The 14679-nt window shown below is 40.4% G+C and overlaps 2 protein-coding genes across 10 annotated transcripts in view; both read left to right on the top strand.

The window, feature by feature from the left end:
• Positions 1-3772, top strand: part of evi5b (ecotropic viral integration site 5b) — a 41246-nt gene extending 37474 nt beyond the window's left edge. For 7 of the 9 annotated variants that reach the window (XM_030048920.1, XM_030048914.1, XM_030048915.1 and 4 more), the window contains one exon: positions 1738-3772. In XM_030048920.1, the coding sequence (XP_029904780.1) occupies positions 1738-2016 (279 nt within the window). In that variant the 3' untranslated portion in view covers positions 2017-3772. Of the gene's footprint in view, positions 1-1272; positions 1283-1737 lie in introns of all 9 variants that reach the window. The other 2 variants (XM_030048919.1, XM_030048921.1) reach the window with 2 other exon arrangements.
• A 3351-nt stretch (positions 3773-7123) lies between these two features.
• gfi1ab (growth factor independent 1A transcription repressor b) lies at positions 7124-11273 on the top strand. Its single transcript, XM_030048924.1, has 6 exons — positions 7124-7237; positions 7938-8126; positions 8828-9183; positions 9626-9763; positions 9896-10061; positions 10333-11273. The coding sequence occupies exons 1-6, from the start codon at positions 7126-7128 to the stop codon at positions 10509-10511; spliced, it is 1140 nt and encodes a 379-aa protein (XP_029904784.1). The 5' UTR covers positions 7124-7125; the 3' UTR covers positions 10512-11273.
• The last annotated feature ends 3406 nt before the right edge of the window (positions 11274-14679 follow it).

The following is a 14679-nucleotide window of genomic DNA, read 5'->3' as shown; positions in this document are numbered from 1 at the left end:
ACATGTCAGCATTATTAAGGTCATAGTAAAGTGTCATGAAGCAGAGAGCTTCTTGAAAGGTTTATTGTTGTAACAAGATGTTTTTCATGTTATAACCAGATATTGTGACATTATAACAAGATATTGCCATATTATCATGACATACAGACTTACTGTTTTGACATGAAATATTTTACAATAAGATGAGATAACTTATATTGTTACAACATGAAACTTTTTAAAACTCCAACAGTAACCTCTGGTAACTCCTCCATGGTAGGAGGATGGCTGCACAGCTGGTGGTTGTTGCCACCTGTGTGGGGGCCTTTTGCTGCAGTTGGTAAATTTTTGTTGGTTATTATAGCAGTCAAAAGTTGTTGTGTGACAGGCTGCAACAGCCATTCACACGACCAGCATAGTGTATTCAACAGAATAAGTTTCAATGGATTTCCTTGTTGGATGTAAAATGATGGAAACTGTTTGGGCCATGGTGGTGGCAGTCACAGGGTCCCGCTCCACCTGAGACCAACTCACCTAATTTTAATGTGAAACGTTTCATGTGGTAACGATATAAGTTGTCGTGTTATAACATGAAACATTTTATGTGACAGCAGTAAGTTATCACATTAAAACATAAAATGTTTCACATAACAAGATAAATGGTATGTTGTAACAATAAAAGAGTCTTGTTGTAATGTGATAAGTTTTATGTCATAATAACATAAAAAAAAAAAAAAAAAAAAAAAACATCTTGTTATAACAATAAGCTTTCCACATTATAACATGGTACTGATCTGGGTTTTTTTTCTGGTGTGTCAGCAGTATGCTTCTGTATTAATGTGAGCTGCATGAAATCATACTTAGGATTTTTTCTGGTCTGACATCAATGCAGTGCAGTCAGCTGGAGTTGGTGGGTTGTGACACGGTGGTCAGCATGTTCACTATGAATCATGCTGATGTAGGTGTTTGAGACAAAAACTTCTGAAAGGTGAGAATGGCTCAGAAACAAGGAACAAGTGTATTTATAAAGCCCACCCTCTGAATCTGTCAGTATTTGAGCTCAAATGTGTCATTTTGATGGAAATTCTGACTACTGTGATTCAGGTGCAAGTTCTCCAGTTTCCTTTTTGTTATGGTGACAACAGGAAGTCAGGACTGAGTATCAAAATGTGCAGGCAAAGGCACACAGGCTTATTTTTATAATTCCATTTACGCATTTGCTCAAGTTTTTTCCCCCCTCTAAACTGGCCTCTGAATGATTCTCTTTCTACATGTCTGTCTGTTGCATGGCAGGCTGACCCAGGTGAGTTGTAGCCTGGCACAGATGTACTTCCTGTGGTTCAAAACAGACTTTATATCTGTCTGTCTGAGCCAAACCTCTTTGGCCCTCTGTTGCCCTCACCCAATTCCTGGTGGCTTTTGTAAAGCATGGTTATATAATGAAGAATTAGCCATGTCTTATCACATTGCCCCTCTTTATTTTGGATAAAATTGCTGCCTGCATGTTTGTAGATTTGTGAAACTCACCCCTTTGTAGATAATAATAATCTAATATCATTGATTGCCAAACAAGATTTGACCATATTGTGTTAGTAACAGTTTGTGCATGTGGTGTCTGTGAGTAAATCTTTATTTCCTCTCCAAAATATACTTGTTTGGCCTACATCAGCATGCAAGAATAAAACGGTCTAAAACCTTTTTTAAAAAAAAAAAAAAGAAAGAAAAAACTTCTAACGCCCATCATGCCTCTGCTCACAGATTTGCTGCTTAAAAGGACAGAGGGGCTTACCCAGCCAGCCCAATTTTGATGGGATCCACATCGTCAATCACTACGTGGGGGATGACGAGTCTTACCACTCTTCAGATGAAGATGCAATCAAGCACCCCAACCTCCTGGACACCCAACAGAGGGGCAGCAGCGGCCGCATCCGACTGCATCCCAACCTCGCAGACACTGACAGTGAAGGAGAGGAGGACGGGGAGGCCCTGCGGCTCTCTGTAGCCTCCAACGGCAGCCACAAGTCCACCACCGTGTGACTTTGATCCGCTGCCTGCCAGAGTCAGGACGGAGGCTGCTATCGCTCGCTGCGGAAGAGGGGTGTTCCTGGTAGCCATTGCAGCGCAGAATTATGGCTCTTGAACTCTGAAAATCAACATGGAATGCATCATCATTTCATATCATGAGAGGACTACATTCACAGAGTTGGTCATCTTTGTGTTTGCTTCTTTTTTTGTTTTTGTTCTTTTTTTTTTTTTTGAGGGCAAACATCTGTTTGAGTACCACTGACAGCTGACAGTACATCATTCTGGACCCCTAGCAGAGAACAACAATGATTAGATTGTAGTGCTTATCAAACTGGACTGGGCCAAATGACGACAGTGGGTGTCATCCCATCTGGGCAGGGAACTAACTACCAAATGTCTGGCACTCCTCTAACCCCACCCAGCTAGGTACAACACAGAGAAAGAGACTGTGCAATAAAATGTTTTATGCTAAATGACACACTTCATTTAATGTGTTTTTATATTTTTAATCTTTTTTTAAACGAACATCAGAAATGTATAGATCCACTACTAAGTGTCCACAACGATGAGGGAAAAATGATATGAGTGGTATGTATCTCTTTATTGTTATGATGAGCTTGGTGAAGAGCCCAGTATCAAAAAACCCTTCTATCAACCAACATTGACTTGAGATGATGTTGACTTTTGGCCTTAGCATATGCCATATGCCTTCCACCAGGGCTGGTGCATCAGAAGGTCAAGGTGATGTCTGAATACTTGTATATATGTAAATGTTTTTGTTTTGTTTCGTTTTCAATTCCTTTAGGACTTGAAAATGTGTATCTAATTAATTATTGCATATCTAATGTTCAGAATATATTATACAAGTCAGACAAAAGGGACAATACTAGTTTAATTTGGTCTCACAAATTACAGATCCTACTTTTCTTGAAAGTGTTTGTGGCTACTGAGTTGAATGCCCGTTAACAGAAAAATGGACATTGTCTCCCTTCATCAGATGACTTTAATTTGCTGTTTCATAAGCATGTTGCTAGTCAGAATGAATCGTCGCAGATAAGGTGGGCTGATTTCTATGTACTGTTGCCTTTACTGAGTTTTCTCAAGGCATCCCAACCTTACCTTCAGTATATTGGCCCCATTGAAAGTCAGTTAAGCACAAGGTAAATACTTTGTTCTGATGGGACAAATAACGTTAATTATGTGTTTGTTAGCTCATACCTTTGCACGGACATGGATGGCAGTCCAAGGGAATGTTTACTGGGAGATAATGTTGAGATAAACCAACATAGGACACTTTGAGCTCAATTTAGAGGGGAATCGAGTGATTGGAGGTTATGTTGTCCAAGTGATTCATTGGGCATTTTGTCAAGTGTTACCAAAGTAAGCACTTTAATGTGCTCATCTATAGGCCAGCTCCACTCCGATTTCTGAGAATGTCCTAATTGAACACTAAGCCAACACTTCAGTTTTCAGTGAAGACCAAGTGGAAGTGAATGCATTACATTGGAACCACAGCCTGTCAGATTATCATATACTCTCATCTCGCGGAAAAACAGAAAATATCATTATTTGGGATCGGAGATGATAACATCCCTTTGATGAGAACAAAATCCTGTGTAGCTCTTTGGGAGAGGAAAAAGTTATGGCACTTTTGAGTGTGCAGTGCGCTATGGACACACATGGCAACACTATGGAGCAGTCAGCACACTCTGGAAACTTAATGAGATTGTTGTGTGTGATGAGTTCACAATAAACTGATAAACCTACAGACTGATGTTTTTCATGTTTGCAAAGCACAGTAAACCTGAGCCTATTCATAGCGCCTCGCTGAAATGTGTGCAGGTTGCTGTAAGCGCATATGGGATGTTTTGTCTCAACACCGCCTTCCTCAGTGAAGATTCTTGAGATTAGCTGCTTTCAGGAAGTGATTTCTCGTGGTTTTCAAAGCTGAGCCTCAAGTACTAACCATTTCATGCAGAAAACCACATTCTAAGCTAGGCCTTCTCTTTGGGCACTCTGAACTTTTAACCTGGGTTTGTATTCTTGCCCGGTGCTAACATAATTACCACATATGTCATTCTGGTTCATACACTTAAGCATGCTGTGGTTTTGTGTGTTTTATGCAGTGACTGATATAGGATTTGACTAATATTTTGAACACACAAAACCTATAGCCTTGACTGTTTTTCATGGTGCAATAGTACCTTAATTTGGTCTGGGTTATTCCAGGCATTTCAGGCTGGCTGTAAAACCTGATTAGAATGAATGATAAAATCAGCTTTACAGCTCAGATGCAGTGTTCATTCCACCCAAAAGCTTGAGTAAGCTCATGCTAAGTTTATTTTCAGCTCAGAAATTATTCCTATGGGCCTTGTTGAATCATCAGCTTGATGGGTAAATTTTGGTTTTACTATAAATATGACCACAAATCGTAGCATAGCGTTAGCCTACTAAGTTTCCCTTTAACATAATTTCATACTGCATTTTATGCTGCTTTGAAGCTATAATAAAATACTATTTAGCCTTTATCAGCCTATAAAATGGGGTTATCATCTGCTGGCTGATGAAACAACAAGTAACATTTCATTTGAACATGATAGTCCTCCAGCCTCCAGCATGATGGGCCTACCAAATCGCACAGAAACCTCATGAAAGACAGTCACACAAATTTGGCTGTAACTATCGGCTAACTCCGGACAAGCCGGCCTGCCTTCACTTTTATCGGTATGGTCTTCATATCTTGACCAACATGGTGTCCGGAAGCTATGGCAGTGATGTTTCTAATCGACCCTGCGCATGTGGCGCTTTGATTTCCTGTCCCTCATTCAGAGATAGGCGCCTCAGTCAGAAGAGCATCCCCAGAATACTGCAGGTTACTGCCGATAAACAATAGCCTACTGTCGCACGCCCAGCTATTTATTTAAAGCTGCTTGAGGCCTGCAATTATTATAATATACTCAACTTATTGTTTGATGTGTCCAAAGTGGATGTCAATAAGTGGATGATTCAATTGAAAAAAAAAAAAAAAAAAAAAAAAAAACTCACGCCCCCCCCCCCCCCCCCCCCCCCCCCCCCCCCCCAATTATGATCACCGATTACAGGTCACATCTTACTGTATCACTGCTTCTGCCCTATTTTCACTTTACTGGACTACATACTGTATTTCCAGTAGATGAAAGGGCCTTTCACTCACTGGCCCCAGTCCTGTTATTCTGTGAGTAGCCTAATGGCCCCTAACAGCGACCAATTTACGTCCTGCGGGCGAACAGAAAACAAGATGTCTCTGTTATCCCTTTGATGCACAACATGGGTCCAAAGTGACCTGACTGAGTTTATTTGTGCTATATCTTTGCAATAAATTATTGTCATTATTCAGCATTCCAGGAATTCCTCAATTAACTTGTTTTTTTTTTATCATTGTAGATCCTTCTTTATCCTTTGCCATTTTACTTTTTGAATTAAAACACTTTTTGTAACACTACCCTTCTAATGAGCAACATGGGTCCAAAATGACCCATATTCATTTTCCATGTGATTTAATGCTGGGAGAGTTAAAAAGATACAGCAAAGAAAAACTCTCCCAGCATTAAATCACATGGAAAATGAATACGGGTCATTTTGGACCCTGTTGTGCATTAGAAGGGGTGTGGATATGTTGTGCATCAAAGGGTTAAAAGGCTTCCTATTCAACGTGATGCCTTGAGTAATGCGAAACTGTCATGGCACCGCAGGCGTGAGGACGGCAAGTGTCTGTCACTTAATCTCCTGTGGCCTATGCTAAACCAACAGACCAGGACACAAGTTCCCACACCGTTTCATGCCAGTAACGCCACAACACATACGTATAACCCCGATCACGCAAGGTCTGAGGGGGTTTTACAAACTATCACATATTTTGAGTTATCGTGGGGGCAGTAAACCTATAGTCGAACAAATAGTCATTCTTATATATTCAGTCATTGTCCTGTTGCGTGGCACCTTTCGAGGACCACTGGAGCTCATCGGCTGATTCACCAACAGACTGCTGATGAGCTTCATCTGCAGTCATTTCTGGTCTCTAGGCTATATTTGTCCCTTTAATGTGCATTGTCTGCTATGAATACACCCACAAAGAGCAGCGTAGCGCAGCAGCGAGTCCGTTTCTTAAAACACACTCCTCACAAAACCTCCAGAGGTGAAGTGTGTGGGTGGGGAGGGGGGTAAACGCACTTAAACTGAGCAGTCTATTTGCTGGCTTTTGTATGGTGAAATGGAATTTACGTATATACAAATGTGTGTGACCTTTCGAGGAGAAGAGGCTGCTGGGTTAGTTCATAGTTTAGCCAGTTTTTTGATTGAGCGGGGCATTGCTGCAAGACTTTTAACAGCATGTCCAGGCGCCCTGGGGCTCGCCTCCGCATTTCCTCTCTCTCTGGCCACCCAAGATTGAGTAACGCATTGATAAAGCGTGTATCACTTATCCTGATTGCCATGGGCTTCAGCTCCCCTGGAGACAACGCAGTGGTCTGATCCGAAAGGGACCAGGGGGCAGCCGATTACCAGCTAGAGGCAGGACACTATACACTATAGAATCAGACTTACAATTATATTTTCCCGAAAAGAGATGCCGAAAAAGCTGCCAATATGATGCGACAATTACAGGGGTTTCACATTCACTTTTCTGTCTGTTTGTTTATTAGAACCAAAAATATGTCACTTCCGACAAGAAACGTACTGAAAAGAGCGGTTTAATCGAGAGAAGTGAAAGTATTTCAACCCGAGAGTTTTTTTCCTTTATTTCTTTCAAGAAAAGAAAGTGAGAGTAAGACGATATATATATATATATATAATTATTTATTTATTTATTTATTATTATTATTATTATTGTTATTGTTATTATTATTATTTATTTATTTTTTGCTGTGTAGTGAGCCGCTACACTGACACCTGTCCTCCAACACCTGGCAGACGGGACGGACGGTGTGCGCATGCTCCATTTCAGGTTGAAATCTCTTAAAGCACTTTGACCACACGTCCCAACCAGTGGAGATCAAATCTTCGCGGGGTTAAGACAAGAGGCAGCAGCATCAGAGGAGACAATCGCTGGATTACCACTGATTTTCTGTGAATATACAGTTCAAAATGCCCCGCTCCTTCCTGGTGAAGAGTAAAAAGGCGCACAGTTACCACCGGCCCCGAACTTTAGAGGATGACTACAGCAGGCTGGATACAATATTAGCGCATATATGCTCAGGTATGTGGATAAGACTGTTTGCCCTGTTTATCATTGCATTCACTGTGGTTAACCAAATCATGACATTATGTCACATAAATCGCTGTATTCAACTGAAACATTAAAAGAGAGAAAATCAATAATTTGCAGAGGTACTGTGCTATTATACCGGATATAGACTACACGAAATTTAACATGCATTAACTTCTTATTACGCGTAAAAACCTCACTGTTTTAACAGTTTTGAAGACTAGCGAAATGTTTTTTTTTTTTTTTTTTTTTTTTTTTTTTTTTTTTTTTTCAACAGGCCAAAACGGATTGTATCTTTGTTTTTAGATACATTAAAAATCTAGTGCAGAAGCCTATTTCCTGATTTTTAATGGCAGGGTTCTATTAATCTTAATCAACCAAACTAAATATTACATGACTATAAAATTCTTAAGGGGACTTACTGCGCGTCTGTGGTTTTCAAATCATTCACCAGTTTGTAGTGAACTTACAGTACATTAATTAATTTTTATCATCTTGCCTATGACTGTATAATTTCTGCAATATTGCTATTATATTCCTGTAGGCACTCACGTGGTGCTAAATATAGGTTTATTGACCTTCATTATTTTTTATAACTGGCTATTAAATGCGTATAAGGGCTTATAGCATCCTTCTAAAATGCGCAGGTATTTTTCGTTTTGGTGCTCACTGTTTTTGTGTCTCCGTCCAGACGCAGATAAGCTCCCAGAGGATGCGGACAGCATGGCGGTGGATGGGTACGGCCTCTCGCCTGATTCTCACCTAGTCGACGCTGGTGATTTTTCGCCCAAGTCCCCTCTAAGCTGTGCGGGGAGTTTATGCGGCCGCTCCCCGGACTATGAGGATTTCTGGAGGCCGCCATCTCCTTCTGCATCACCAGGTACAGACTGCAGCCACGTCCCTCCCCCCAAAATAATAATCATATCCAGTTTAGAAGAACAGCCTCATGTAAAAATTAAAGAAGGTTATAGGTATACTTGCAGGGGATAAAGATATCCAACAACTCAGGTGACAATATTGCCAACTGCATGTAGACAGACACTTTACATCTCTAAAGGAATATATTAGGCTACGTGATTGTTTTTTGTTTGTTTGTTTGTTTTTTGTTTTGTTTTGTTTTGTTTTTTTGTTAAAAAGCTTTTTGTTTTCCACCAAATTTCAGAAATGAGTCATTCTTTCCTGATTGAAACTGTTCACGAACTACTTTAGTAATGCAATAGTAATGCAATTCCTATGGTGCCATAGGCTACCTTCATTTTGGGCATTTATAAATATCAATTGTCATTATTATTTTTATTTTTCATTATTATTATTGCTGCTGTTGTTAGTAGAGATATTTACTCGTATATTTGTATGTGGTCCTTTGAAACTGCACTGTTAGTTTTCCACCTGTTTTCGTAAGACTTGCTTGCTTATAACGTTTCTGGAGGAAACGAGTGGTCTGTGAAATGCCGCTGGCTAAATGGAGCTTATATTGTTTTTGCATTAAGTATCCCTTCTTTAATGCGTCTTTTTTTGCACCGTTTCCCCACTGGGATCATTACATTTTCATCTGGCCTATAATCTATCTCCACATTGCAGTTGATTCTGAGAAATCTCTGTCGCCTTTGGTGGATGAAACCCAGCCCTTCACAGCCCCCTTCCGACCGTACGCCTGGAGCAGCTACCCGGGCCCGGAGCTGCGGCACCTGGTGCAGCAGAGCCTCCATCCCGACATGGAGCTTGACAGGGGGCCGCCGCTGGCCTTCAGCCACCCGGCCCTCTTCAGCGACAGGGCGCTAGGAGAGGAGGCTTATAGCGACTACGGGAGGAACCCTGTCGGTCTGCTGTTTCCGGAGGGAGGGCTGCACGGAAAACCGCATGTCAAAGCGCAGTCTGACCTACTCTGCTCTAGTCTCATCCTCAACGGAGCCTTCAAGTGTGTCAAGTGCAGTAAGGTGAGGAGGAAATGCCATATGTTGACCTGCAGGGTGCTGTAGGCTACTCTTGGTGACCCTGACCTCCCTGTCCTATTAATTAGGGCCCGAGCACTGTCCCAGTGCGAAGCCCTATTGTTTTTTCTATATGCTATCTGCAGCCTATGAAAAAGTATTAAATGCTGAAATAGGACAAGATCAGTCCCATTTCAGCAAGTAGCAAGCCTAGGTTCACTGTGTAAAGACCAAATCTTTTCTTTACATATTAGTAGGCAACTAATCTGATGTATCGGTTAGTCTATACTTAGGCTATACAGGAAAAGTGACACGAGGCCTACTGTAGGCACACAAATAATTTGAAGTGGTTTTAACCCACATAAAACAAAATCGGGCAGTTTTCTCTGTAATTCTTAAAGTTCCTACTTAAAACGTATAGCCTAAATGGTGTTTATTATGTCCGCAGGTATTTTCCACTCCTCATGGTCTGGAAGTTCACGTCCGCAGATCACACAGTGGGACCAGGCCATTTGCGTGTGAGGTCTGCGGTAAAACTTTCGGACACTCAGTCAGCCTCGAACAGCATAAAGCTGTGCATTCACAGGTGACGAACTTATTTATCACAGTGAATATATAAATTTTCCCCACCTTTTCAACTGACCGCCAATTTGAGTTTTATCTGTGGATTTGAAGTCACAAACAACCCTGCTCACACTGACGCCTATTCATATTTCAGGAAAGAAGCTTTGACTGCAAAATCTGTGGTAAAAGTTTCAAAAGGTCGTCCACTCTATCGACGCACCTGCTCATCCATTCGGACACCAGGCCTTACCCTTGCCAGTACTGCGGGAAGAGGTTTCATCAGAAATCAGACATGAAAAAGCACACCTTCATCCACACAGGCAAGAGAAGAAAATCTAGAAATAAGAGCTTATCGGATAGAGGATAAATTATGGAAGTTTTTTTTCGTTCTCGTGTGCGTAATTGTTCCGAATAATCCCAATATTAAAATACAACTTAAAAGAAATCCAGGGAAAAATAATCCTGGAAACTGGGTCGTACAGGACCAGAAATCATAGCCTATACAGCCTGGCTCAGACGTTTTTCACATTCGCATTGTGTTACTTGGACATGAAAACAACAAACTCATTGCTTTATATGTCTATTCTTCAGGTGAGAAGCCGCACAAATGCCAGGTGTGTGGGAAAGCTTTCAGCCAGAGCTCCAACCTCATCACACACAGCAGGAAACACACGGGCTTCAAACCTTTCGGCTGCGACCTCTGCGGCAAAGGTTTCCAAAGAAAAGTGGATCTGAGGAGACACAAAGAAACACAGCACGGACTGAAATGAACTGCCCCATATAAAACATATCCACGGCAGAAATACCCACGACACATCTTTTAATCCAGCATTTTGTCTTAAAATATTAGGCTATTTTTTTTCTTTGAACAAGTGAGAAAAACTCTCAGCGGGGTTAAGGTATATTTCACCTATTTCTAATGCAAGTTTACGTGGGTGAGGACATTTCTTGGATCTAGAGTCTCATTTTCATGATATGTGATCCGCTTGTTTTGTTTTATGATATTTAGGCTTATTTAGCGCCCGACAGGTGAAACTGTGTTGGTAAGAGGTGAAATCAGTCAATCAATTCCGTTGACAGATTATTTCACTTAAAGAAAATTTTAACTCTAGCCTCTATGAGAATAAAAGTCTTAAGACGGATGTTCTTGCAGACGCGAGCAACACTAAAGTTTTTATGAAAATCCATAAAACCAGAAATAAGCTGTGAAATGTAAGACGTCCAGAAATCATACGCCTATTTTTTAAATGAATTTGTCATGTTTGTTTGTTGACTGAATGCCTAAGACATGTGTGAAGTGTATGAGTCTCACTGAATGGGTACTACACCCAAAATATTTATACTCACTTATAATAACCGGATCGGCAATAGCCACCATGAAAACACGATGAAAATCTGCGCCTTTCCAAAGAGGAATGGCATTTTGTTTTCAGTTGAGAGCCATGCTGGCAAAACAGTCTCCAGACTGTGTGATTTAAGAAACATAAGGGTCGCCCATACCCGAGGCTTATTCTCGAAGCTGTTATCTTCCAAGTTTCCATTTTGCACATTTTCTTGTTGTTTACTAATAAATAGGCTACAACATCTAATTTGGGCTATTATTATTTCCGGTTGTTGTTTGGGTGAAATGAAAATTGAAATAAAAGTGGAATGAAATTCTTTAAGCTTAACATATCTTCCTTAGGGAATCGAGGGGTGATCTCCAGAGTGAACTGCCTATTTGAACTGACCGGACTGATATGGCCTTAGTCTAATGAACAGTTTACTGCACGGTGACTGTCTTGTCAAAACGACGAAAGTAAAATATATGAATAAATAATTAAACAAAATTCCATGAACTTCTTTTTAACACCTGGTGCTGTGTTGCATACAATAAGCCACCGATGCCTCACCAAAAAAAAAAAAAAAAATTACAAACCAAATCACGCCTGCCCAATTACTAAATGAATAAAAAATTGTAGCCTAATTACTGCAGTTATATTCTATTATTCTATTATAATATTATAGGTTTAAGACTGTCGTTAATGCTTTTCAGGTAGCTCTGCTGTGAAACCTGATTTATTTTTCTCGGGCTTTTCTCGGGCAGTCGCTCGGGTCCAGCTACCTGACGAAGACAAATTAATTGAGGGCGAGAGTCTGGCTGGCCTCAGCCTCACAATAAACAGCTCTGAAAGTTTCTTGCCTTTGGCGATTTTACTGGAAATGTGCGAGGAGACCACAAAACAAGTCAAGTGTCACAAGAAAGCTCTTCAAGGGACGTTAGCCTGGTTTAATGTGATTCTATTATTCATCAGAAACAATTTCTTAAGCAACAACCAAGTAGCCTAATCATTCTGCAATTCCCATGACTTTATTTATTCATTCACTTGCTTCATTTTATAAATTCACTGTAGACCCGTATCTATCAAAAATCAAGATGCCTTTTTTATTTTAAATAACTATTTACGTAATTTAAAAAAAAAAAAAAAAAAAAACCTGCTTGAAGGCAGCGCTCTGCCTTCAAGCTGACCATCTTATTGCCGAGTTTTTTTTTTTTTCTTTTCTTTTCTTTTAATTGCCCAGAGGCTACTATGGATCTTGTTTGTTTTGACCATTGTAGCCTAGTCATTTGTTTGAACCTTAAACATAGCCTGAGCAGATTTAACCGTTTACCAAATGCTTTTATACCCGCACGGCTGTTTTTACAACTGAGTTTTGAAAGAATTGGCTCAGGCCCAGACAGGGCATCATCACACAGCTGGGATCCACACAGATACTCAAACTGTCTCGGAGAGGCGCTCTGCATGAAAACATCAGTACAGAATAATACAAATAGTTAATAATTTCCTTGTCCTTTACTGTTTAAAATTTTGTAATAACTGATGAATACAAAATTGATGCCTGTGACTTCTGGTTGCATGACAGAACATCAGGACATCTAAACTAACTCAGACTTCACATGGAAATACTGACAGCCGAGCTGAACAGACTGCACAGTTATGTACAAGTTGTCCTCCAGTCATCCCTCATCAGGAGGTGAATAATTACCAGTATGAACACAAATCAATTAGCTCCACCCTCAAAATATGTTCAATCTTCAAACAAATTGCAGTAGTTTGCATTTACTATTATGTAGTGCATGAACTGAGATCATAAACTATATTCCACAAACAAACAAAACAAACAAACAAAAAAAGAGACTAAACTGAGTTTTACAAGTTTCTCCTACACAACAACCAAAACAAGTGACTTTTTACTGACCCATCAGTTACCATGATCCTATCTGATTCCTCTAGCACCTCCTATCTGAATTAAACAGCAAAAAAAAAAAAAAAAAGGGGGAAAGAGTGAAACAATCAGTAAGCCGTCCTTCCTTAACATTGATTGAAATCACTGACTCACAAGGATTTTCTATGCCTCAGTTCCCCCAAAATCGTACAACATTCAAGGCCTGCGAAAATGCTGAATATTTTAAACCCCAAGATGAACAGACTAAAGGAGAACAGGAAAAGGCATGCTCATTTAAGGCGAGTGGGTGGGTGGCTGATGGTGGGGAGATAATGCAAGACCTAGTGTAGTGGTTCGACTTGGTGTTTTTATATGCAGTTTATTCTCTTGAAATAATAAAAACAAAGTAACCTGGGAAATTTAATTTGGGACGGGCTGGCAGCCTCGTTCCTATAAAATGTCTTGAAAAGTGGTTAGAGAGGGCATTTCAAAGTGCAGGATTAGTATGAACTTTGACGAGGAATTTTGATAAACAACCTGCAGGAATACAAGATGACTCACAGATGAATCACCAAGAGTAATACTGACATCGGAAATGGAGACACTCTCTGTTCACCTGATCTGACTGACGCTGCACCTGTTTCTGGGCCCTGGGGAATTTTACTCTGTTCAAATTAAGCTGAGTTTTCCATTAAGTACCTTTAACACTCCAAGGCAGCCTCGAGCCAACCACCCTCAGCCACCACCCCCCCACACACCTGACGTCATGCTGGTGTTGCAGTGCAGGTGTGAAGGTGTGATTTGTTTTGCCACTTTCCTCAAGCAAAAGTTTCTAGATTCTAGACTCTTCTCACGTAACATTTTCTGAACACAAAACATACTGTGCAATTCCCTCTGAGAGAGGCTTTTCAAGCAAAAATCTCTGAGACAGGCTTTTTCGAGCAAAATCTTCACATGAGCCATTAGGCTGACCAGATTTCCTCCAAGGCCACGGGTGATTTTTAAAGCATTACCCCACTGCCCCAAGGCATATCAAATATGAATAGAAAACGGCTCAATCGATTTGAGTGGGCGAGTAATCAGAGCATTGCAGTCTAAAGGCTCAAATCTAGGCCTGCTTCTTGGTCCTGAAGCACACACATACAGTCCACAGGCACAATATGCCCCCCCCACCCACACACACACCCACACACACACACACACAAAGATGCATACACACAGTTAATTTTTCCTGACATAGCAGACATAGCTGTGCAATTAGAGAGTTCACTATTCTGGGTTTTGTGGTTTTGGATAATTCATTATTAATCTAAAATAACACATGAATTATAAAAAACGAACTTCACAGGCATACTTTGGTCTTTGATTCCTGGTTTTGATTCTTTGTACCTCAGACAATTCTAAGTAATGTGCATGAATCCCAATCTGGATTTAAACAATATTGAGTTTTATTTTCAATTACCTGTGACAGGGCCTCCTTTTCAAAAAATGTTGAAAAGGCTTTGGATAGAGGGGGGAAATGATTCTATATAACCTCGAGGCCTTCCAAAAGAGAAAATATGAATCTCAGCCAGTGTCAGTCTGCAATCAGCTCTCTCATCAAGGTGTGCAGACTGACATCCTCTGGATTTGGCTTCTCAAAACCTCAAAACATTTTCAGCCAAAGTATCTCAGTCAGAAAAGATCATAAAAAAATTGAGGGTTTATTTTTTCCATGGGCATTAACAAAAT

This window comes from Myripristis murdjan, chromosome 4, assembly GCF_902150065.1.
Source record: "Myripristis murdjan chromosome 4, fMyrMur1.1, whole genome shotgun sequence".
Lineage (NCBI taxonomy): Eukaryota > Metazoa > Chordata > Actinopteri > Holocentriformes > Holocentridae > Myripristis > Myripristis murdjan.
The sequence above is the reverse complement of the archived record's forward strand: the minus strand, read 5'-3'. Positions and strand labels throughout refer to the sequence as shown.